The sequence below is a fragment of the Magnolia sinica genome, chromosome 1 (genome assembly GCF_029962835.1).
Source record: "Magnolia sinica isolate HGM2019 chromosome 1, MsV1, whole genome shotgun sequence".
Classification (NCBI taxonomy): domain Eukaryota; kingdom Viridiplantae; phylum Streptophyta; class Magnoliopsida; order Magnoliales; family Magnoliaceae; genus Magnolia; species Magnolia sinica.
In genome coordinates, this window is record NC_080573.1 from 135,241,181 (window position 1) to 135,266,863 (window position 25,683).

The 25,683-nt window shown below is 41.5% G+C and overlaps 1 protein-coding gene across 7 annotated transcripts; it reads left to right on the forward strand.

Annotated features, from left to right (window-relative positions):
- Nucleotides 1-304: 304 nt before the first annotated feature.
- LOC131219116 (AT-rich interactive domain-containing protein 3-like) lies at nt 305-24,933 on the forward strand. Of its 7 annotated transcripts, none has more exons than XR_009158008.1 (14): nt 311-1,110; nt 1,250-1,289; nt 8,509-8,561; nt 15,604-15,649; nt 18,786-18,878; nt 21,622-21,744; nt 21,874-21,925; nt 22,005-22,080; nt 22,822-22,888; nt 22,989-23,039; nt 23,985-24,077; nt 24,171-24,289; nt 24,383-24,451; nt 24,560-24,727. XR_009158008.1 is itself a non-coding variant. In XM_058214134.1 (13 exons), exons 1-12 carry the CDS (start codon nt 665-667, stop codon nt 24,273-24,275), a joined length of 1,245 nt encoding a protein of 414 aa, XP_058070117.1. In that variant the 5' UTR covers nt 312-664; the 3' UTR covers nt 24,276-24,289; nt 24,560-24,727. The 7 variants fall into 7 exon arrangements, 4 of the variants coding, with proteins under 4 accessions (XP_058070106.1, XP_058070098.1, XP_058070127.1 ...); XR_009158007.1 differs by having other exon boundaries at nt 312-1,110; nt 24,397-24,451; XM_058214134.1 differs by lacking the exon at nt 24,383-24,451 and having other exon boundaries at nt 312-1,110.
- Nucleotides 24,934-25,683: the final 750 nt, after the last annotated feature.

Genomic DNA, 25,683 nt, shown 5'->3' on the forward strand with positions numbered 1-25,683 from the left:
GATTGAAGGTAGAAAAAAGATACAAACTTCATCCAAAAATTGTGGCCCATTAGTGGTAAGTTACTATTGCTTCCTATGGTATAGTCCACCTAATAATTGGACCTGCTTCATTTTTTGTATAATATATTAAAATGATTGGGAAAAACGGATGGACAATGTTGATACAAAATAAATACATCAAGGGGGGCCCCACAGTAAGGGCCGCACCGTCTTGGGTGAGTCCGGGTCTCACCTAATCTGCTCCCCCCGATTGTGTTATATCAATATGTAGCGGAGATATGACGGATACGGGCCGGGCTTGAAAATCAAAGCTTACGGGGGGTTTGGGCATTTCCAACATCAAATGGGGTGGGCATGATCGAATCCGGTCCAGCCCATCGAGGGCTCCAAAAATGCCAGCTCGCGCCACGTCGCACTGTCCAGTCTTCACTTCCCACTCTCTTCTCATGGCAGGGAGTAGGGGCTAGGGCTTCCGAGGAGCCCGACAAGGACAAGAAAAAGGTCCAATTTCATGCAGATCGCGGAAAAAGGTTTATTTTGGCAGAAATCAGGGCTCTTTCATCAGAATTCTAGGGCTTGTAATTCCGCACGAATCTCACCTTTACGGCCTCTTTCTTCTCCCATTTGTTGAATTCAGAGTCTAGAAGAGCTCAGCAACATCAATATGAGCGAGGCGAAGGACACCGAGAATCACACGCAGGTGCATTTTAGCAACAACCCCGATACCATCGACCTTCCTCCCGAACCCGGCCCAACCAACCAGTCTGGCGGCTCCGAAAGCAAGAACAACGACAAGGATACGGCCCGCCACGGCGAGATGCCGGATGCGGAGCCCGAGACGGAGAATGGGGCGGGAGAGGTTCGGTACGAAAAGAATCTCGATGAGGATGTGCCGCCGTTGCTGTCGAATCAGGAGGCCATTGGCCTGATAGGCAACACAGGTAGCTCGAGCAGGTCTTTCCCGTGGGACCCGCAGTCGAACGAGGGCGACGATTCAGGGACGGATGAGGAACAGGCCACGTTCATGAAGGAGCTGGAGAGTTTCTTTAGAGGGAGGGGCATGGAGTTCAAGCCACCGAAGTTCTACGGGGAAGGATTGAATTGCCTCAAGTAGGGTTTTTTTTTTTTTTTTTTCCGGCTATCATTATTTTTCTTGTCCTGTATGTGTGGGATTTTTTATTTTTTATTTTATTTTGATAAAATTTTGAATTTTACTTGTTCTTTTGACATTCTCTTTTGTTGAGGAGAGGTTGTGGAGAGCTGTGATTAGATTGGGCGGTTATGACACGGTATGTTTGTTTCTGCTGTTCTGATTTTATTTTATTTATTTATTTTTTTCAATTTTGATATGCAATGTAGTATCCATTTGTTGTTATATAGCTGCTGCTGTTGCTGCTGCCATTGCCACTGCTGCCGCCACTGTCATGCTACTGCTGGTGTTGCTAGAGGCTGGATCCTCTACAATTTTTGTGCATGGAGCCGACCATAATGTTTTCTTGGCATCCAACCCGCCCAAATTAATCACCCTATGCCGTAAAAACTACTCTGATCCAAGGATCATGTAGGCCCCCACGTGAATGGGAGGTTTTTGGGTGGTTGTCTGTTGTTTTCTTTGGTTCGGCCCACCGTGTTGTTGTTATGTGATCCAACTTGTACATCAAGTGAGCCCAACACAACCATGATGGAAAATCAGGCCTATATAATCATTAGGTGGGCCCCACCATAAAAACAATGGACAATGGGCCAATAACCTCCAAATTCATGTGGTGGTCCACTGTGATGACGGGATTTCTACCAAAAAGGTTTATGCAATCATCAAGTGGGAGCACAGTAGAAAACATGGACAACCGCGCAACTCCAAATTCATGTGATGGTCCACATGATGGTTGGATTGGTCCGATTTTTGGGGCATCCCACATTGCCCATTTGAACGGGTTTGATGCCATACACTGTACACCTTGGTGGGCCTCACCCGTAACGTTTGCAGAATAAGCTAATCCTACAAATGCTGTAGAGGATTGGCCTCTCATCATCATCACGATCATCAACATATAAACCTTATCCCAACTAATTGGGGTTGGCTACATGAATCTTGTTCTGTGATTCCAATCTATCAAGTACCATATCCTTAGCAAACCATGTGCTGTTGCCCTAGTCTTTGCTGCTCAAAGATTATGGCATTATCTTTCAGCTCATTCTGTTCGACTTATGACTAAGGCTAGCCCGGTCAGATATCTATTATCCCCCTATAAGGACGTGTAGCCAAGCGGTGACTTCACTTGTCTGAATTTGATATTGTCTGCACTCCTCCCAAAGCTATTAAAGGTCAAGCTATCGCTGATTTCTTGGCCTCCTTTCCGGTTGACGACGGTACCTCCCTTGAAAACGCCGGCAGAAATAATGCAGATAGAAGCTTCATGGGCCAACTATTTCGACGGGGCAGCTACGACGTGTTGGTGGTGGTGCTGCAGTCGTCTTCGTAACTCCTGAAGATCTCATGGAAGAAGGCAGAATTTAGAACAACAATTTCGCTTGCTTTCATAGAAAAAAGAATGTAGTAGATTCAATCCCGATTACATTATCGCAGGCCACAACGACGATTTTTAAGAGCAAGACAGAAAAGAAGCGTTGAGACCTTTCATCCTAATCTCATCTACTGAAAAAGGGCCCCCTATTGATCACCTGAAGAGATTTTTAGGCACCATTAGCATAATTATGACCTCGAGGATTGAGCTGCTAAATGAGATTATCCTCATTCCTAGGCTGGGGTTCTGGAAGATAAGATTTATGCAGTAAAAAAAAAGTACTATGAAGCCGAGTCCCTGAGGGAGGGGGACAAGGTGACTAAGGAATAAAAAAATCAGGGCAAAAACCATATATAGATTTCTTCATCGAAGAAGGCGCCAACTCCTGAATAGGCGGTTTGGTCGGATAAAGGTTTGCCTAACCCATTTTAGTTCATTTCGATGAAATCGACCCCACCCCTTGTTCTTAGACGGATGCCTGGGAGTAGAGAGCTCGAAAGCTAGTCTCCACCTTTGTATCTTTCTTTTCTCATCTCAGCGAGCTTTACCCTTTATAATGAGAGAGGTCATGATAACAGTTGACGAGTGAGGCGAGGGGCTTGGCTGATAAAGATGGATAGTCACGATCGCATAATATCAATTTCGAGGCCTTATCATCGAAAGCAGCTTCCAATTGCTCGGAAATTCTCATAAGCTATATGGGGGGCTTGGATGGTGAGCAAAAACAATTGATCAACTTATCCATGATCGATAGTAAAAGAATGAGAGTTCGTGCTACCTCCTACCTGAGCTGCCCTACCTAACAACTTGAAGTCCGGATGGCAGCTCGGAAGGGAGAGGAAGAAGATCGGTATTAGATAACACAGGGTGTCCTATATCGGTTACGGTAACGGTGGGGTCCGTTACGGGGTACGGGGGCGTAACGGGCGATGCCCCGATTTTGCTACCATAATGGCCGTTACGGGCCCGTTACGGGCGAAACGGCTGTTACGGGCCTAAAAAATAGGAAAAAAAAAAGAAAAAAAAACCTTTTTTTTTTTTCTTCTTCTTCTTCTCGGGAAGCTGCGGCTGCGGTGGCCTGCTGCTGCTTCTTCTTCTTCTTCTTCCTCTCTCTCTCTCTCTCTCTCTCTTCCCTCTTTTTTCTTTTCTCTCTTCTTTCCCTCTTTTTTCTTTTCGGTTTCCCTCTCTCCCTTCTTTTTTTTTTTTTTTCGGAGGTGTACCGCGCACCAGCTAGAGGTACGTGTCATGCTAAGACGAGCGCTGATAGTCCTCGAGCTCTGAGTTGTATGAATGGTTCAAAGGAGATCAAAGTTACGTGGGCTCCACAGTGATGTATTTATTATATCTACATCGTTCATCTATTTTCAGAGATCATTTTAGAGCACCACCAAAAAAATGAATTATATCCAAAGATCGTCTGGACCACATCAAAAATAGTAGCGGAGATAATGATTTTCACCGTTAAACAATTCATAGGGCCCACCGTAACGTTTATTTTCCATCCAATCTGTTCAAGCCTCAAGACGAGCTCGTCAAATGAATGGACGGTGTAGATATAACACATGTCAGCTTGATCTAAAACTTTTGTAGCCTCCAATAAATTTTTAATGGTGAACTTTTAATTATTGTTGTTTCTTATGGTGCAGTCCACCTGAGCTTTGGATGTGCCTCATTTTTGGGCTCATGCCCTAAAATTATTTGGCAAAATGGATGGACGGTGTGGATATAACACATTCATTACGGGTGGGGCCCAAAAAACTTTGACACGTGTGCTACACTTCACAATCCGAGTCCCGCCTAATTCGGGCCCTTAAAAAATTGTACATGAGACATATATTAACTTAAAATTTACCAATTAAATTATGGACTGCAATTACTAACTCACAATGCCAAAATCAAGTTGTTTGAATAGTTTTAATTGTTAATTTGTGGACTTTTATTTTTTAAAATAGGGCCTTTTGATTTTTTTCATGATTCACTATCCAATAAATCTCCACCAATTCATAAGTGGGATAATGGCAATAAATTGCATGAATTTGAGGTTAATTTGGGGCATAGATTAGTCCTCCAAGTCAGCCCCAAATTGGCAACACCATCTACCTGAATTTAATTTCATTTTTTTAAAGAACTATTGGGAGAAATGATATCAAATTGTAAATTATATAAATTAGATATTTAGAAAATTAAATATATGAATTTTGTAGTCAAATTCAGGTTACCTGGTTCAAAAATTAATCAGACAGTCCGATACAACTTCTCACCAAAGAGTGGACCGTTACACTACCATAAACATGTTCTAATTTATAAATGAATGCAAATTTGGAATGCTTAGAATATTCCGGATTTAATCCATATTTTTTCATATTTTTTTGCAAAAAAATAAAAATAAAAATTGCACCGTTACAGGCCGTTACGCCCCCGTATCGCCGTTAAACCCCTGTATCCGTATCGGTTTCGGAAGGCACCGTTACTTCAACCGATACCGATACGTGAAACAACTGATTTAGTTGAAAGCAAAAGCCTTAGCGGTGCAAGCGCAACCTGCCGTTAAAGACACAACCTAAAAGCCATTTAATTAAGGACGCCCACCAGCCCTTGAATTGCGCAACCCTAACTAACCCTAAGGCTACCCTAACAGTTAGAGATGATGCCATTGCTGCTAGAGAAGCTAATGCCTACGAGTCCGAAGGCCAGGAGGAAGCTGCTAATGCCAGTCTCATACCATAGGCCAATCCTACTTATTGCTTTAATGCAAGCAGGTGAAATCCATTCGGTCAAGCAAGATAGGACTCGCGTCCACTCTGAACCAATGGGTCTCACCGGCTCGAGCTTAAGACTCCCTTACCGAGAGAGAGAGAGAGAGAGAGAGAGAGAGAGAGAGAGAGAGAGAGAGAGAGAGAGAGACTTTTTAAACTCTCCCACGCCCCTCATAGCGCTTCGCGACTAGGGCACAGTCTATCTCTAGACTAACTCCTAGCTTACACGTAATCCATACAGTCCCTGCACTGGCAATCTTTGTGGCAGATAGACTACAGGTATCGGTCGTTTCATAAAGATAAGTACTCGTTGAGATTGAATCTCAACCGCCGCGTTGGAGTCGCGCAGAAGAGTACGCGCGCTAGTATTGTATTGCTTTTTTCAGCGCTTCTTTGAAGCCGTAGCGCACTAGCCCTTCTTTTGAAGCAGCAACTGGAGGCCCCCTTGGAAGGGGGCCGCAGCGCGTCAAGTTGTTGCCGTAGCGCTCTAGCGCGCAGGACTTTTGAAGCAGGGCATTCGTCTAGTAAAGGTGAAACGTCTTTAGTGTCGTTAATACCTCTCTTCCTTCTCTCTTCCGTTAAGGGTAAAAGAATAATGCTATAAGCTGCTATTTGGCCCAGTTAGGTACTTCGTTCCTAGCTTTCCAAAAACCATATCCCACAAACTCGAGTGTTCCATGCACCGGGTGAAACAAGTGTTGTAGTCGCGGAGTTACTAGCTTACCTAGTACTGGAATTGTCTACACCATGCGCAACACCCAAAGCTTTGTGGGCCCATCATGTTGTATATGTAAAATCTATTCCGTCAATCAGCTGATAAGCATTATGTTCACTCTACATACAAAAGATTAGCCTGATAGAAAACTCAGGTGGGCCACATCTATGAGAATAATGTAACACTGCTCCTAAAACCTCTAAGTTCATAAGGTGTGTGTGTCCATCTGAGTTGTGTATCTAGCTGACTTTTGGCCTACCCGAGGATAGAACTTGATAAACGGAGTTGATTTATATGTATAACATGGTGGGCCCCACAAACTTGGGTGTTCCATGCACCGGGTGAAACAAGTGTTGTAGTCATGGAGTTACTAGCTTACCTAGTACTAGAATTGTCTACACCATGCGCAAAACACCCAAAGCTCTGTGGCCCATCATGTTGTATATGTAAAATCTATTTCGTCAATCAGCTGACAAGATTTATGTTCACTCTACATACAAAAGATCAGCTTGATAGAAAACTCTGGTGGGCCATAGAATAATTCCTACATTGCTCCTGAAACCTCTAAGCTCACAGGGTGCGACCCACCTGAGTTTTCGATCAGGCTGATTTTTTTCAATCCTCTTCAACTTGGTTAGTTACACCTGATTAACGGGTTTGGTGAAAGATACACACCATGGTGGCCCCAATCAAGAACCTACAGTTGGCATTGCATCCCCATTGTTCCTTGTGATATGGCCAACCTAAGCTGTGGACCTAATGATTTTTGGCCTCTAGGTTTAGTATTGAGGACTATAAACATGATGGACAGAGTGGATTTTACACATGCAACATGGTGGGCCCTATAGAGTTGGGTGTTTTATGCCCCACCTAAAATAGGTGTTGTAGACCATTTCAGACCCCTGACTATGCAATGCACAATCAGTCATATGTGTAAGTGTGCCTACAAGTAGCCAAGCAACACATGGGGCAAATGTGCACGAGATCCGCACTACCCATTAGGTGTGTGGCCTCATGTTTACCTTAGAAGGCAAATTTTAGGTCAATCCATAACTCAAGTAGGCCACACCATAAGAAAGAGTTCAAATGGCAGATGTGTGGGTTTCATTGTGGTTTATATGCCATCCAATCAATTCATGTGACTCTTCTCATTAAGAGGTGTGTTGCCTCATGTTTACCTTGGAAACCAAATTTTGGGTCAATCCGTAACTCAAGTAGGCTACACCATAAGAAAGAGGTCAGATGGGAGTTGTGTGGGTCTCATTGTGGTTTATATGCCATCCAATCAATTCATATGACTCTTCTCATTAAGAGGAAGCTACTTTCAAAAAATCACAATATTCTAAAACTTAGGTGGAACCCTCCATGTGAATTTAGAGGTTTTTGGGGGAATAAAAAACAGTTGCAGATGGGGTTTTATAATTTTAGAGGATAACTATTTTCAAATAATGGGGATGGCTTCCTATTGATCACATGGGTGGTAGTAAGGACTGCCTCATCCAAGGTATTTCATGGCTGTAATGGCCACTGCTTTTAAGATATAGGCCAGAATAGCCGTTATGGCTTGAAAAAAAATTAAAAAAAATTCTAAACCTATTTTGGCCTTGTAATGGACGGTTATGGATAATTTTTTTGCCATAATGGATACAACTCCGTAATTCGTAATGGTTACCACTGCTACCATTACGGCCATCACTAAACCGTTTTGGAATACCATGGCCTTGTCCCAATAGGTTTTCGGAACATGCATCCCTATTAATATGGATCTAGCGGCTTTCAGAAGATGATAGTTTTTCTGTGTTGCAACTCCATTTTGTTGAGGGTATATGGATAATATGGATTTGCACGGGACCGTAGCGTGTCGTTGTAGCACATCGTTGTAGCATGGTGCTGTAGCACGTTTGCATCTGTACTGTAGCATGCCATTGCATCACGGTACTGTAGCATGTGGTGAGGAATCTTTCTTGATGAAATTTGATTGTTTGGTGGATGATGGTTACACACTCTATTCCTACACATACAATCACAATCTTAGCAGTGATGATGGTTATGCACTCCTCATACACATCCAAACGCAATCTAAGCGGTTTAAGGGTAGTTGAGTTTTTCCAAGTTAAAAAATTCTAATTGATGGCCTGACTTTTGAACATTTAAGTTGTTAATCATTTTTCTTTTCTTCTAAACCTACATGAGTGAGATTTTTAAGAGTTTGTCTGGATGCTTCATCGAACTGAAACACTGAATTACACTTCATCTAATTCTCTGTAGAGTAAATGGCCAAAGTGGGGATGGCTGCACCTTTTAAAGTCATTAAAACAACCAAAACCAGGATTTAAGATTGGCTTGGGATGGTAGTAACTGCCATTAGCTTTTTATTGAATTGAATGGCTTGCAATTCAATTTGATTGAGCATCTAAATGCAGCATGTATTATGCTCGAGATCCCTGCATTCTATTTTAGAGTTTTTGTTGCATGGTTGACAATTGACATTGATGTGTTTGTGTACCTCTAGGTGACCTCGTGCAAGTTGTGGCGTCAAGTTGGAGAATCTTTCAATCCACCAAGGTAACACATAATGTTGTTTCTCGCTTTAAATATGTTCATTGATTTTTTACCCTTTTGTCCTACTTCTATGGCTTCAACTTTTTTTTTTTTTTTGTTGTTGTTTTTGGTTCTTTCTTTTTTCTGTGTTTATAAGATCATATGTGGTTGGGCTAATTTAATATTTAAACACGTTACTGTTGCCTTATGATTCATGAAATTCAAGACAACCTTTCATCAAACTTCTGTATAATGATTTCTGAGGAGATTTTGAGTTGTATTTTATGGTTCTATTATGTTGGAACTCATGTTTGGATTGTTTGTGATAGGACTCATATTCTTGTTCCATATATCAAAGTGATGGGATTGTGCTTATAGTTACTTTATTATTATTATTATTATATACTTTCTCTAAGCTACAGAAGTAGTACATGACTAACTTTATGCAAGTAATTTCTTTCTTTCTTTCTTTCTTTTTTGAAGGATGATGGAATTTTATTGAAGGCCTACTCGCAAAACAGCAAAATAGGGGAAAAATACAAAGGAAAAGGAAACAGACCCCCAAGGGCCAACACCTCCACTACCGATTACAACTGGACATTTTTCATTCCGAGACCCACACATTAATTTGACGCACAATTGACTCAACCAATCTAGAGGAATCCTCAAAGCGGTCCCTATTCCTCTCGGTCCAAATGGACTGCCATATAGCCAAAAGAGCCATGAGCCATGAAGACCCTTCTCTTCTCCCCCCATTACCTCCATGCCACGCCCAAAGGAGATTCATCACTGAACTAGGTATCACCACACCATCTTAAAATCCGTCAAAATATGAGACCACATTGAGTAAATAAAAGGGTATGAAATAAAGAGACGGCCAATTGTCTCCGCATCTTGCAAGCACATGCAACACATACTGAGAATCAGAAGAGATCTTTTTTGAAGATTATCAATCGTAAGCACTCGATTCCTTCCCACCAACCACGTGAAAGCCACAACTTTAGGCAGGACCTCGTAAAACCAGAAGTGATAAGCATGATGAGGGCTCAAAATGCATGGAGCGAATGATATTATAAAAAGATATGACCAAGAAACACCCCGAACTATTGGTGGACCAACCATGGAATTCGCACCTCTAGTGGGAAGTATATTCAGGAGGTGCCCCAAAAGATGAAGGTACTCTTCCATCTCACTATTCGAGAGATTTCGCTTGCAAGGCGGACCCAAGCCACAACCGACCTGAAAAAGGAATAACCCTTGACCACTTTTAATTAGAGCTGGGCATGGGACGACTCGACTTGGCAAACTTGACTTGTCCGACTCGTTCAGATGCGACTCGATCCGAATCGAGTTGACTTCGTCCAATCCGAACTCAAACCGAGTCGAGTTCGAGTCACTTAGTAACTCGAATCAACTCGACCCAAAATCTAACTCAATACTGACTCGACTCGTAATACACACACACACACACACACACACACACACACACTCAGATATTAGATGTAGTGTAGCTGATGGAGAGGCTGCAATTCTGGCAAGTGAATCTAGGTTATGAGTTGTGATTTCAACCCGTGATACCCGTTGCACTTGACCAGACTTGGTGCCAACTCGACCAGACTCGGTGCCGACTCAGTACTTGTAACCGGGTTGGACTCGGTTCAGATAAGTCTAGGCCAGACCTAGACTCGGATCGGGTTAGGCATGATGGACTCGGTACCGAGTCGGGTCGAGTTCGGGTTAGGCCTATTTCAAAACTGGATTGAGTCGGGTTAGCCCTAACTCGATCCGACTTGACTCGATGCCCAGCTCTACTTTTAATTCATCTATAAGAGCAAGGCGAGCTATATTAGGATAGTCCACATGCGGGGAGAGTTGCCGCACCAAACATCTTCCCAGAATCTAATTTTGGAATCGTCCCTAACAACGAAAGAAATCCTTTGCCAAAACAGCTCCCTAACTGACATAACCACTTTCTAAATGAGAGAAGCTCTATATAGGGAGGATCTCCTCGTTTCCCACCCCCTGTTCCTTAGACCGTATTTGAATGCAATGACAACTTGCGATAAGCTACCTTCTTCTATCCCAAAGCGCCACAACCATTTACCAATGAGGGCCAAATTCAGCCCACCAAGATGCCTTAAACCCGCCCCTCCTTGAGACACCGGTTTACAAACTTCCTCCCATTTCAACAAATGAAACTTGTTATGATCTTCAAAACCCTTTCAAAGAAAAGTTCTTCTAAGATTGTTGAGTTTTTCCAGAACTGCCCTGGGGCATTTAAACAAAGACATGAAATACACCATCATGTTGGCAAAGGCTATCGTTGACTCTTAATAAGAGTTAATCTGCCTTCTAAAGAAAGATAATGGCTTCTTCACTTAGATAATTTCCGTTCAACCCTTTCAATCACGCTATCCCAAAGGTGTATGGCTGGGTTTCCTATGCACAAAGGAAGACCCAAATAAGATGGGATTGAACCTGTCTTGCACCCAAAGGCTTCCGCAAGAGCCATCACCTTGGAGATGAATCCCCAACATTTCAGATTTCCCTTTGTTAATCTTCAAGCCCGAAACCACCTTAAAACACATCACCACTTTACGCATATACTTAATCAATGAGACATCCACCTCGCAAAAGATGATTGTGTCATCTTCAAATTGAAGATGAGAGAGTCTACTTCCCAAATTAGCGACCCTGAAGGCTCTTATAAGATGAGCTTTTTGAGCTTTAGCTGACATCTTGTTGAAAGCTTCCCTGATAAGAAATAAGTACGGAGAAAGAGGATCTCCCTGCCTTAATCCTCTAGAAGACTTGAAATAACCTTTAGGAGAACCATTCACGAGCACCGAAAAGAAAGGAGAAGAGGCACAAGCAAGCATCCATTTCCTCCACTTTTCTTTGCATCCCAATCTGCCAAGCATATAATCCAAGAAGCCCCAATCAACATGATTGTACACTTTCTCCACATCAAGCTTACAAATAACCCTTGCGCCCTTCTTCTCCTTGAAATGCAAATTAACGCATTCATGTGCAATAAGAGTCTGTCTAGAATTTGCCTCCCTCCCACAAAGGCCCCTTGACAAGGATAAATCACACGACCCACCACCTCTTTAAATCTCAAGGCGAGCAAGCACCTTTGCTAAAATCTTGTATGGGCTCTCTAAAAGGCTAATGGGCCCGAAATCTTTCAGCCCCTTTGCTTCTTCGACCGTATGAATTAACGCCATAAAAGAGGTGCCTAACTCATCAGGGATCCTCCCCTTGTTGTAGAAATCTATATTAAATTCCATTAAATCATCTTTCACTACTTTACAAAAAACCTGAAAAAACGGCATGGGAAAACCGTCCGGGCTGGGAGCGTCGTCTTTGCCCAAACTATCAACTGCCTCTTTCACTTTCGATTCAAATATCGGCCTTTCTAGCCACTTTGCATTATCTTCCAAAATGGAATTGAACTGAAGGTAATCTAATCTTGGACGGACCCAATCCTCCATGGATAAGAGTTTCTGATAAAGCTTAATAATTGCCTTACACACTTGATCTTTCTTATCAAGACACGACCCATCCCCAATCAAGGAAGAAATTCTATTGGTAAGAGCCCAAGCGGATGCAATACCATGAAAGAATCTTGTGTTCTTGTCGCCATCCTTTAACTAAAGGGCTTGAGATCTCTGCCTAATCTCCTCATTTATGAGTTCTTTACCATATCCAAAAAAGAAAAAGAAAAAAAGAAAAGAAGATCGTCTTTCCAACTCTTCCATGTTCAGCTCCACTCCACTTTCTTCCCTAAGGTCCAGACCATGCAGCTCCTCCAAAACCTCAACCAATTCAACCTCTTTCGCCCCCAAAACTTTAATGTTCCAGAATCTTAGATATTCCTTTAATCGTTTCATCTTCCTGTGCAATTGCAATCCCGCCGATCCATTTACTTGCATCGATTTCCACCACTACTCAAGAAAGCTTTCTGATTCCAGCCAAGCTAACTCAAATCTAAAGGGCTCAGGGCCTTAGATGTCCATCTACATCTGAAGAACGATTGGTCAATGGTCCGATGTAGGTATGAGAAGAGTAGATAAAGCAACCTTGGGGAAGCGATCCAACCACTTTGGAGAGACGAGAAATCTATCTAACCTCGACATAATATGAGGGGTTCGACCATTGGACTAGGTAAACTTGGCCCCCAACATTGGGATATCCATCATATCATACCTCTGTATCCACCTCGCGGACTCCATGCTTTTGGTTAACCGTGTAGGTGGAGACTTTTCGTAAGTGAACCGAAGAACGTTAAAATCTCCCCCTATGCACCGTGGAAGATCCCACTTCATTGGAATCAATCTTAATTCCTCTCAGAACTTATCCCTTTGCTCACATTTACTTAGACCATAAATCCCCGAAAAAGGCCATCTCAAACCGGAAGAAATCTCCTTCAGAGCTACCAATACAGAGTATTGACCACACCAGCGATCCTCTCTTCTCCAAATATCTGAATTCCAGGCCACTAGGACACCTCCCGAGGATCCTTGCGCATCTAAGGCTATAAAATCCTTATACTTCTGCCCCCAAATAGAATTAAGATCAGTCTTGCTGAAGCAGAAGGCTTGGTTTCTTGAAGCGTAATTATCCGAGCCTTCGATTTCTTGCAAATTCCCTTGATCTAGAGTCGCTTAGCCCTACACCCCAACCTCCTCACGTTCCAGCTGAGAATGCTCATTGAGAAACAGACCTTGCCCTTTTACCCCTAGTCATACCTGAAGTTTTGTTTCCAGCATCGTAATTGATCAAAATGGCTACCCTGATCAATTCCCTGTCTTCTTGGAGTGCGTCTTTGAGGATATTTATAGACCTCGGCCCCTCTCTATTTGATACATTGGATCAACGCTATCGCATCATCGTTGTTCGCCTGAAGGACATACCCAACTTCCTCCCCACCCTATCAATTGCGTCTTTAGTCCAGTTGAGCTCCTCGTCCGACAATGCGCTATCATTAAGGTCACTTTCTGCCAACTTGATCTCTTCAATCTGCGGTTCTTCTCTAAAAACTTTGTCCTTCCTTTTATCAATGGTGGCTTGCAAAGGGGTTATGTTTAGCATCTCCATCACTTTATCACCCTGCGTCCCCCCTTCATTGATTCCCGAAAAATCCTCCTGTGGCAAGACCAAAGCTAGAGCTTCTCCCGTATCGGCCTCCCCTGAAAGCTCCGAATTGGAATCGCATCGCAGAAGGTTCCCATTGCCCATCATATCCCCGACATTTTGCTTTCAACAATCCACTTTCTCTGTTGATCTCGAAGAAGAGGAACAACGAAGCAAAGAATCATCTTTGAACGAAGGCGAGACACGTGCTGAAACTTCATCCCGTGTGAATTAATTGCCACGTGTCGGAACAACTGCAAAGGGTCCTGCTCGTGTGGGAGACTCGAAAAAATATTTCTTAAAAAATATTTTTGCTAATAACAAAGCCGATTCCATTAGTTGGGATATGGTTTGGAAGATTATGATGATTTTCATCTCTCAAAAAAAAGAAGAAGAAAAAGATTATGATGATTTTTGCTAATAATAAGTTGGGTAGAGGTGGTTTCAGGCATCAAAGGAATGTTATATTGGACTTAGTTTAAGTGGGAGATTACACATTTTTGAGAGAAGGGAAAAAGGGTCTGAAAGTAGATTAAGAATCAATATACTAAATATGCTTCTTATCTTGGGTGGAAATGCTTTTGGCTTTTATTTCAACTGAGTGTGTTTTTAGTATACGTAACGGAATGGTAATTGCATGACCACTCACGCATGCTTTTGGATATGATTTCCCATGGGATACATGGAAGACATTGACAAGATCTGCACCACCATAGTTTTCAAAGCCAATTGGTTTGACCTGGGACGTTCCAAGTCAACCAGGAGTCCAGGATAAGCCATGTGCCTATACACTGAGTCACAGAAACCAGGCGCACCCTGTTTTGGTTGCAACTTGACCTTGGTTTCCTGGGTAAACTCGAGACTCAGTTGACTTCCAACAGGTCAACCAAATTTGGAAAGCTGTCTTGATAATTTTAGGGAGAGGAGGATCATGGGTCATGGCATTGGTCATTGCCCATTATGGGTCATGGAAAAAAATCAGACCAATTGTACAATCCTGAACTCAGCTTGAGGAAAGAAATGATCACTCTCTTTCTGGCTACTCCTATTACAATCTTGCACTTAGGATTGTTTTATTGGCCTTACGTTTGGCAGTGGCTGTATATATTGTGGCACACCCATTAGTGTTCTGAATCCTGTATGTGTCTGCCACATGCCCCCATGCGAACTGCCATTGAGTGTTCCATAGGTTTTAGGCATGGATACAATGGGAACATATGTTTCAGTGCACCCATTAGTGTTCTGGGTCTTGTACGTCCACCACATGTTCCCATGCGAACTGCAGTTGAAATGTTCCGTAGGAATGATGTAAAATAGCACACATGTCACTTGATCCTCATGCTTACATTATCAAACAATCGTTCACATGTTAATTTCTATTGGGTTATTGCCTTACTGGAAATACACTAACGCTCTACTTTTGGGTTGGCTGCATGCACATACTCCTTTCTGGTACAGACTGTGTTGTGGATACGAGCCATCCTTAATGTTCTGGTTTTTGTCTAACAGGAATTTAGCTCTATATGTGGCAGAGAATTTAGGTTTTTTATTTAGAAGAATTTGTAACAGTTTGGTCTAACAAGGAACATGATTGCACAAGTTTCTTCTTCTTCTTCCCCCACACCCACCCACCCCCCCCTTTATTTTTACTTTTTTGAATAATATGGTTGCACAATTTTCAATATAATAGCATTCTAGGTCTTTTGGATTTGGTATTGCATTGACCTAGCTTTTTGCTAATTAGCAGATTTTATCTTCACTTGCTAACATATTATGAACTTCAAAGTCCCCATGATATGCACCCTGGTGCTGATTAAGTATTTGATGCAATATCTATTTCTTGCTTAACAATTGTGATTTCTTGTAGGACCTTTGCTGGTTTTGTTTGAATTTGGTAACTAAATTTAGATGGATGTCTTCGCTTCCACAGGACTTGCACTACTGTCTCTTGGTCATTCCGATGTTTCTATGAGAAGGTGATGCTTTCGATTATTTATTTATTTTTTGATAAATTATAATGCTCTTATTAAGACAAAGAAAGGCATATAATGCAAAATGTCATCAAGCCGATGGAGAAGTTCCTAATACACAAGCGCGGTCAACACATCTTTGGTTAAGTAAATTTTCCATGACATTTGTTGCATAAAAGCAAAAACTGCCATGGCATTTGCCTCTCTACCGACATGGATAAACAAGATGTTTAACCTATAGACAATGTGGTGAATCTCATCAAAGATGAATGACAGCTTCCAAAGTTCACAGTTCGTCGTCGCCCTTCTAGGTCCAAGAGAACACATTCACAGATCCCCTTTCACCGATTATTGATCTGATAGCTTTGAAGTCCTTGTCTCATGGCCACAGCCTCTGCTTGAGTTGCATCACCTTCATGACTTCACTGATAGCTGTATCACTGAATCAATCAAACCATTGTCATCTCTAATCACTCCACTGTCGGCTGTCGCCTTTTTTTGGAAGATGATGGATTTTATTAAGGAAAAGCAAAAGAAAAACAATGGCTACAATGGGAAATATGTCAAGTGATTGTTGTCACTCCACCGCTAGCCACTGAGATAGTGGGCCATACAAAAAACAAAAAGAAAGGGAATCCTGGGAACCACACACACAACTGGACTGCTAACTTTGATTATCTATGTCCCCAACCTGATCCCTCGAGATGTCCGCTCTTGGTCTGCCCTTGAACATCCTCAGGGTCTTGCCTTGACATCCCCTAGCTACTGATCATGCCAAATCTTTCTTTTTTATGGATTCCTTTGAAGAAACCTTATTTGAAAAGAATGCTTCCATTTCTCTCATTCCACAATCCCCATAATATTCTGAGAATACCATCTTCCGAAAGATCCTAGGGTTTTAAGCAACCTACAATGCTGTTCTAAAATTAGATTGCCAGTGGAGTTACTGAAGGTCCAAGGTACCAAAATGAGCAAGGAAAAGTTCTAGATCTCTTTCGCCAATAGGTCAAGCCCACCACTAAATTGGAGTCGACTCAGTATAGTCATCCCTTATGTGCACATGCAAACACACATGAATTCGTGTGCTTTTACGACTGATGACACCTTTCTTTTCATTGGCTTGATGCTTTCGATGCACACGCACACACAAAAAAGGTTTGAAGGCATGGGTAGGCCCCACAATGATTTGTTTCTGAAATCCACTCCGACCATCAAGTGCATGACCCCATTTTAAGGTCTCTCTCACACACAAAGTGTCAGACAACACAGGTGGGCCTCGCAATGATGTATTTCTGAAATCCACTCCGACCATCAAGTGCGTGACTTCATATTAAGCCCAGGGCTTAAAAACCAGGAAAATCTGTGATTCAGGTGGGCTACACCAAGGGAAACAGTTCAGAGGGGGATGCCCATGCTTAATTTTTTATGGGGCCCACCATGACATGCATGTGAAATCCACTCCGACCATTAGATGCGTTATCCCACGTTAGGTCCAAGGCAAAAATAAAATAAAATAAAATCTGATCAGTGATTCATGTGGGTCACACCAAACGAAACAATTGGGAGATGGATGTCCTCCCTGGATTTTTTTACAGGGCCCTTTGTGATGAATATGTGAATCCACTCCAACCATTAGATACTACAACAAAAGTTAGGCCCGAGGCCCAAAAATAGGCCCATCCTTTATTCAAGTGGGCCACACCAAGGGAAACAATTTGGAGGGTGGGTGTCACCCTGTACACTTGTAAACGTATGGTCCACCTAAATCACAGATGGGTTTGATTTTTGGGCCTTGGGCCTGACATGAGATGACACATGTCAGTATGTCACACACGTTATGGTCGGAGTAGATTTCACATACACATCATGGTGGGGCCCACACCCTTTTGCTCACAAGGATGGTCTTGTGTGGCACTGCTCGTAGGAGACCATCTCTCTCTCTCTCTCTCTCTCTCTCTCTCTCTATATATATATATATATATATATGAAAAGAAACTGAAATTTTATTTAATTCTTTTCCACCTTTTTGGTGCAGCTTTTAAATAAAATCGTTACCTTTCAAAGAAAACAAAACTGAAATTTTATTGAAAAGCCACCAAAAGATAGAAAAGAATACACAAGAAAACTAGGAAAAGAACTACTCAGAGATATCGACAGACAAAGCTGATTTAACATACACTCCAAGACATCAGCTTTGACCGAGTAACCTCTGCAACAGAAAGGTCCTTGTTTTGAAAGCATTGTCTGTTTCGACCCCTCCAAATGTGCCAAAATATTCTCATTGCGACAAGCCGTCACACTGCTTTTTGGTCTCTACCCACTACGCCTCCATGCCAGGCCCACAAAAGGTGATCAACTGACTTGGGCGTCACCCAGGATATATGACATAAGTTGAGGAAATGCTCCCAAACTTCTCTAGCGAAATGGCAGTGAATGAAAAGGTGATTAATCAATTCCGCATCTCTCATCCACATCAAAAAAATGTTTGGAACGATAAGAGATCTCCTCTGTAGGTTATCTATAGTGAACCCCCTTTCTCTTCCCATAAGCCAAACAAAAGCCACAATTCTTGGGAGGGGTCCATACGACCATTGATGGAAAGGGAATGAAGGAGGCGACGACAGCTTGGTTATCAAGCTGTAGAATGAACACACCGAGAAAGACCCGGAGCTATGAGCTCTCCAAACCATCATGTCTTCGTCATGAGATGAGGGCACATAGGGCTTCAGGAGGGTAAGGAAACAAAATAGCTCGTCAAATTCTCCATCTGATAAATTACGCCGGTAAGGAGGAAACCAAACAATTGTCCCGTCAACTAGAGAGAAACAATGATCCACGGTCATGAGCCAATCCAGAGTAAGGGAAGCAAATCTTGGAAAGAGGTCTTGCAAGGGCCTATCCCCACACCAAATATCTACCCAAAAGCAAATATCCCCACACCACAAACACATACAGACATACATATTCTGTTTATAGTATGCAGTTTGCTATGGTCACCATCAGCTCCTAGAGGCAGAGTCCTCTCTAATGGTGCTGGTTTTGTGCTATGTATTATAATCCTAGTTTCTTTTATTGGTATCAATTATTAGTTGTCTTGATTTTGTATTTGTCTCTTGATCTCTGATACCATCATTTCTTTCAGGCGCTCCTTGATTATGAAAGACATAAAGTGCATGGTGGTGAGCTCCATGTGCATGTTGCTTCCCCCGTGGAGCCAATGGGTGTTGAAAATCAGGTGAGTATTCCTGAGGACCTGAGGTATGCTTTATTTCTATTATTATTAAGACATCTATGTAAAGTGATGTTGCCCATAGAATTCAGAAAAGAGGGGGGGTGCCTCTGGAGTTTTTATGTGATCGTCATGTACTACTCAAATTGAAGGGAAATTTTATAGGATGGCTATAAGACCAATCATGTTTTATTGGACAAAATGTTGGACGGTTAAGGAATAGCATGTTCATAGGATGAGTGTAGTTGAAATGAGGATGTTAAGGTGGATGAGTGGCAAGACAAGAAATGATAGAATTAGAAATGAATGCATTCGAGGGAATTTAGGAGTGGCACTAATTAGTAATAATATGAGGGAAAGTAAACTTAGAAAGTTTGGTCATGTGCAATGGAGACTTGCGCTGGTTAGGAGTGAGTTGGTACAAGTTGAAGGCTCTAAAAGGGCAAGGGGAAGGCCTAAAAGGACGTGGATGGAGGTAGTAAGAAAGACAATAACCTATGGTCTAACTGAAGTCATGGCCCATGATAGAGTAGAATGGTGGATTCATCTAGCTGACCCCAATTAATTGGGATGATGATGATGATGATGATGATGATCTAGACAGCTAGTTGGGAAAAGCTTTATTATTATTATTATTATTATTAATTATTAATTATTATTTTTTTTAAAAATTTTAAAATTTTTAATTTTATTTTAACACACACATACACACACACACACACACCGCCACACACTCACTCCGTAGTGGGATTTCACCACCTATGGGTACTCGAACCCTTGACCAGGTGTTGAAACTCCTAAGAGTCTACCACCGGAGCAAGAGCAAGGACCCATCTAACAAGCTAACAAAAAAAAGAAAAAAGAAAAAAAGAGCAAGGACCCATGGTAATGATGATGATCCAAACAACAAATATTACATGAGGTGTCCATCATCTTTAATAAATCATTGAGTGCCTGGGCTTTCCTAATTTGCCGTTATACTGAAGTTACCATTAAGCCCCCAAAGGCACGTATCTCTAATGAAACTATGGAAGAGACGGTGCCTTTGGCAGATAATATTTGTGCCTCCGTATCATGTACCATGCACGTGGTGTGTATATGATGTTATGAACCATTCATCTTCAAGAAGGATGGAATTAGAAAGTAATACATTTGAGGGAATTTATGAGTAGCATCAGTAGGTAATAAGATGAGCAAGGCCTGTTACCGTTATGGTATGGGCCGTAAAGGCCGTTACAGTTATATATATATATATATATATATCTTTTCTGTAAAAACCTGTTTCAGCTTTGTAACAGGCCATTGCTGGCCACTTTTTCTGTAGCGGCCATTACGGCCCCATAACGCTTAACCATAACCACTGTTACTGTTATGTAATGGCTGCTACGGCTTTGAATACCTTGAAGATGAAGTAGAATTAGATGGTTTGGTCATGGGCAATGGCGACCAAGAGCTGCGCTGGTTAGGAGTGAGTTGGGGCAAGTTAAATACTCTAAAAGGGCAAGGAGAGGCCCAAAAGGACAGTGGAGGTGGTAAGAAAAAGGCCTGAAGACCTATGGTATAACTGAAGTTATGGTCCTTGATAGAGCGGAATGGGGGAAAAGGATTCATGTTGCCAACCCCAATTAGTTGGGATTAGGCTTAGATGATGATGGCGATGATGATCCATGTGAAGTGAAGCGACTACCTCAGTACCACTCGTTCCATATATGTGAATGTACTGACTTTTGTGTAAACTTTAGTAGCAAATGGGAAAACTATACCATGTGGATTATATTCTGTACCTTCTTAGAGTATGGGTTGATGTTTAGCTTAACATGCTAATATGTTGTCATTGCTGTGATTGGTGCATCTATTGGTGGATTCAGTGCAGTAGCAACACCTTTGTCCTTGTAAGGCTGGTCTTGGCTTTAAGGCCTCTCAACTGGGAGGCACCATCATTTTGGTGTTTCTTTAACCATGCAGGCTATTGTGAGAAAAAGAAGAACTTTGATAATCTGGCAGGGTATGCTGCTCCATATTCATGCAGACCAATTGTACATTTGCATATATGCAACTCAAATTCGCTCATGAAAGTCATGGGCCCCTTGACAGCATATGGGATTGACAAACCCCGGTCTCTCAGTCAGACAAGAAGCAGGGAAGAAAGGAGAGCGGAAATTCAGGGGAAATCGGATGTGTTTGGCTTGCAATTTGCCATCCAAATGCTCACCCAAACCAAGAATGGCTCTTCAGACTCTTGCTCCAAGAAAATACAATTTTATTAAAATCCACACCAAAGCCATCCAAATTCCCCCAAGACAACATTTATAAAATTTCCTGCAATAACCCCACAAACTCCTGTGGAGATATTTCAATCATATCGGATATAATTCAAACAATTTTCAGTTGGAAAATGCAGTCTGATGTTTGAAGTAGCATAATTGAACAGTGGTAACTAATATCATGTGAGGAAACTTTTTTTAGTGTTTAACTGGAGTTGGAAATGATGTTGTATCTGTTCTGAAAGCATTGCTGCCAAGGCACCCAAAGTCCTTGACAGGATATGTAATGAGCCGCTGACATAATGAAGGTAGTTATCTGCTGACAAGAGGGTGGATGAGCTGCCCAACATAATCAAGATAGTTGTCTGCTCACTGCTGACAAGAGGGTGAATGAGCTGCCCAACATAATCAAGATGGTTTTCTACTGATAATAGTTTTGACTCTTGGTCCATGATCCTTATGAAGTTGATACTTGATCCTTTCAGGTGGGGAGAAGTCAAGCTTTTGGACCAGTTAGGGTTAGAAGGGATGCTGCAGCTCGTGCTATGCAAGGTTGGCACTCTCAACGTCTTCTTAGCAATGGTTATGTTGGCGACTCACCTATAAAGGTTTGTGGCGATTATCAAATGTTATGTTTATGCATGGGGTTTTGTGCTATATATTCACCTTTTTTGTGGCAGTGCAGTTTCTCTTTTCATGATGTTCATGTCAATATTCTGCACTTGCCTTTTATGTAGGATAAGAGCCCAGTTTATGTGCCAAAGCGCGAGAAGCAACTCAAAAGCCTCGGTATGGTTTTTCAAAGGAATCAGCTTCCTTAATGCTATTAGCCGATAGATTACTTGTTCTGACTTCGGCACTGTCCCAGGTGTACTCAAACGGAAAGAGCCATCAAGCATGGAGCATGGTTACGAAGCTGCATGCATTATAGGATTGAACCAGCAGTTAAGATCATTGATTGCTATTGGTTTCCATTTTCATTTGACTTCCCTTCTTTCTCTGAAAGGAACTCATCATATCAGATGATTATAACAGATGCTACTAGTCAACAATGCCTGGGAATCCACACTTAGGGCCTGTTTGGAATGCAGGATTACATGAAATGGAATAGCATTAGGTGGAATTAACACCATTATTGCACAATAATTATATGTCTGGAAATACCATGGTATTTTGACTCTCCAATCCCACCTTTGGTATCAAAGTTTTCCTTTGGGAAAAGTGTTGTATTTAGTGCCAAACCTGTGTTTGGTGAACCATGGAATTGTAATCAACATACCAGATTTCATAATTGATGCTGGTCACCTGTATGCATATGCAACTTGATTTTCACGTGTAAAGGGCACGTATGGGTGGACAGTGTTGATAAAACACATGCATCAACATGGGGCCCACAGATGAAGTGGATTTCGAAATCCACTAGAAATCCTGCCATACCTTCTGCTTGGACTGGATGATATGATACCTGGATTAATCCAATCGTTCTTGTTGTTTCCAAATGCTGGATGGAATTTACATTGGAACATATGCAATTCCATACCGTCTAATCCATGTTCCAAACAGGCCCTTAATTGTTTTCTTTGACATTTCATATCACTAATTTTTCTACTTCACAAATTCTCAAAAGTTTATTACTGAGGTTTGGATCTTGGCCATGATGATGGAATTGGGTATCTTATTTCCAGTGTGGATGCAATGGTTGTTGATATTGGACCCTCCGCTGATTGGGTGAAAATCAATGTGCGGAGAACTGTAAGTTTTTCTGAGACGAGATGCATGGTTGATGTTAGCGTGTAATTGTATTTCTTCCCTACTAGTTTTCACTTGTAGTGTTATCAATGATTGTATGCAGAAAGATTGCTTTGAGATCTATGCATTGGTGCCTGGGCTTCTGCGTGAGGAGGTATGTTTATGCATGTATTTATTTTCATATATGCATCCTTTAAGTTTGATGCCCACATTTTCTTCTGAAGTTGTCGGCATATATTGCACACGGGCATGTGACCTATTTTAGCTATAAAAAAGAAGAAGAAGAAAAGAAATGGTAAAATCTCACTGTGGTGAAGCCAATGCTTCATTTGATAGTGTAGTGCGCACGCCATACGACATCTTCTCTTAACAAAGTTTCACTCTGCAAGTTATTAGATGAGGAAGCAAAACGGGAAGGAGTTGTTGCATCAAATTATAAATCATGTTAAGAAACTATAAGTGTAAAGAAATTTGCTGTTTAGTGAGAAGTTAAAGAATTGACATTAATGTGCAGAAACTCAATATCAACTTTGAAATATCATATGATTCGTGAGTTCGACTCCTTCAATCCTTTCAAAGACAGTCTTTCATTGATGAAGGATGGTAAAAAGGTAAGAACATATGGAAAAAATAAGCTAAAATGGGAGGAACTAAATCAAATTGCTAGAAACTCATATTTTTTGAATTTATTTTTTTAAATAGGTGGGTTAGGTGAATATTTCTGAGGTGGTCAGGGTTAGGTAGAGCCAGAGTGAGGAAGGGAAAAAAAGAAGAAGGAAAGAGTAAAATTGTTCTTCTGGTATGTCCTTTTGAAGGAAAAAAGAAATCGAGCAGAGATGAAGTTTTATTTTATTTTTGCTGTCCATAATCTTGTTGGAATTTGCGAATATGTCCATGAGTCAATCATCAGCTTGATTGACAAATTTTGGAAAAAAATAAAATCATATTACTTCATTTTCTTGATTAGTAGATGCTGCTTTTCACATGGAAAATCTTATGGATTCTGTAGGTCTTTAGAGTCAAAAGTAGCTTCCTTGGTGCTCTACCTTCTGACGTCCCTTTGAAGTTTGGACATTTATGTACTGATTGATAAATTCAGGTGCGTGTTCAGTCTGATCCGGCTGGCCGCTTGGTTATATCTGGCGAGCCAGAGCATCCCGATAATCCATGGGGAGTCACCCCCTTCAAAAAGGTCCATTTTTCTTTGTTTTATTTTAAACCTAGAAAGTTACGGTATGTGAGTTTTCATCCAAGCACCATAATCAGGTTAGGTTCTCATTTACAGGTAGTCAGCTTGCCTTCAAGAATTGATCCGCAACAGACTTCTGCAGTGGTCACCCTGCATGGTCAATTGTTTGTGCGTGCGCCTTTTGAGCAGTCTGCTTGGTAGCACATGGGACTTAGGTAGCTTCTGCTCCCTGTTTTTGCCACTGATTTAAAGCATTTATTTAGAAGGAGAAGAATAAAAATGCTAGGGACCAAGTAATGTATAACCAGCAATCAAACTGCAGGTTTTGATTTTTTTTAGTCCACGTCAACCATTCGGGGCTTTCAAGTGTGATGCCGGTAAACTAAATGAAACTAATTGGTTTGGGAATTTACATGCTGAGTTGATGGTTTACCTTTTCTTCTTAATATTTATATTAAATAATGTATTTTCTTTCATTGTTTCAGTTCGTTAATGCCACCAAGTTGCTGTGGGGCTTTTCTTCGGTTTATGCACTCAATTCAGCTCTTTGCATTACTTGCTCTACAAACTATGCTGGAGTTGTGCTCCATCTGAAACCTGGTACATACTATTTGACTGCTGAAAAAAAAAAGAAAAAAGAAAAGAAAAGAAAAGAAAGAAATGTATCTGTTTGTATAGTCATGGATCAGGAACATTGTCTTCTAACTGGATTAGCTCAATCTACCACACAACACTTCAAGAGTTCGATGTGATTTCATTCACATGGTCTCATGTAAATATAGTGGCCAAGTGCATGTTTCTGAAGCTTACATCCTCCTCATCTCAACATATTCGGTCTATTGAAGTGAAGTTTTGGCCATTTCTGATGCTCTGTGATTGTTTTCTTTATTGCTTGAGTTACCTGGACACTATTGAATTTTTACTAGAATCAAAGACGGAAAATTGCAACAGTAGCATGCGCGTTGTTTGGTCAGTGTCTGGAGCTAGTAGGTTATGCAGGAGAAGCCAAGGAAAGATGTAATGATGTCTGTCGTCTCTATGATTGATCAAAACCCATGAGTCATGACTGTACAGCATACTGTTCATGCCATGCCATTGTGAGGCTGAAAATAGGTGTTGTACTGTGATGAATTGCATTAGGTAATAGCAGATAGATATTGTATTTTGGGGAGGGATAGTTTAAAAATTCAGAAATAGACTCGAATTCTTTTGAGTACTTGAGATTCAAAAAGAATTACGTATAGATTAATCTTTTCAATTTTTTGTTCCTTGGATCATCATCGTCATCATCATTGAAGCCTTATACCAATTAATTGGGGTTGGCTTCATGAATCCCATTATGCCAATCCTCTCTATAAGGGGCCATAGGTTCACTTAGACATTAGGTCATCAAGTCTTTTCTCACTACCTCCACTCCTTTGAGGCCTTCTCCTATATCCTCAACTAGCACCAACTCACTCCTTAAAACCGGCACAGTTATTGGTCTCTGTTGCACATACCCAAACCATTTAAATCTACTTTCCCTCATGTTATTACCTTTTGGTGCTACTCCTAAGTTCCCTTGAGTTCATTCATTTCTAATTTTATCCTTCCTTGTCTTGCCACTCAT

What these genes read in the sequence shown, in the direction of transcription:
- LOC131219116 (XM_058214123.1), top strand. Translation starts at nt 665, where the DNA reads ATGAGCGAGGCGAAGGACACCGAGAATCACACGCAGGTGCATTTTAGC. An exon ending in GAATCTTTCAATCCACCAAG is followed by an intron (nt 8,562 to 15,603) that starts GTAACACATAAT and finishes TCGCTTCCACAG; the next exon opens with GACTTGCACTACTGTCTCTT. An exon ending in CTGGGCTTCTGCGTGAGGAG is followed by an intron (nt 23,040 to 24,559) that starts GTATGTTTATGC and finishes TCATTGTTTCAG; the next exon opens with TTCGTTAATGCCACCAAGTT.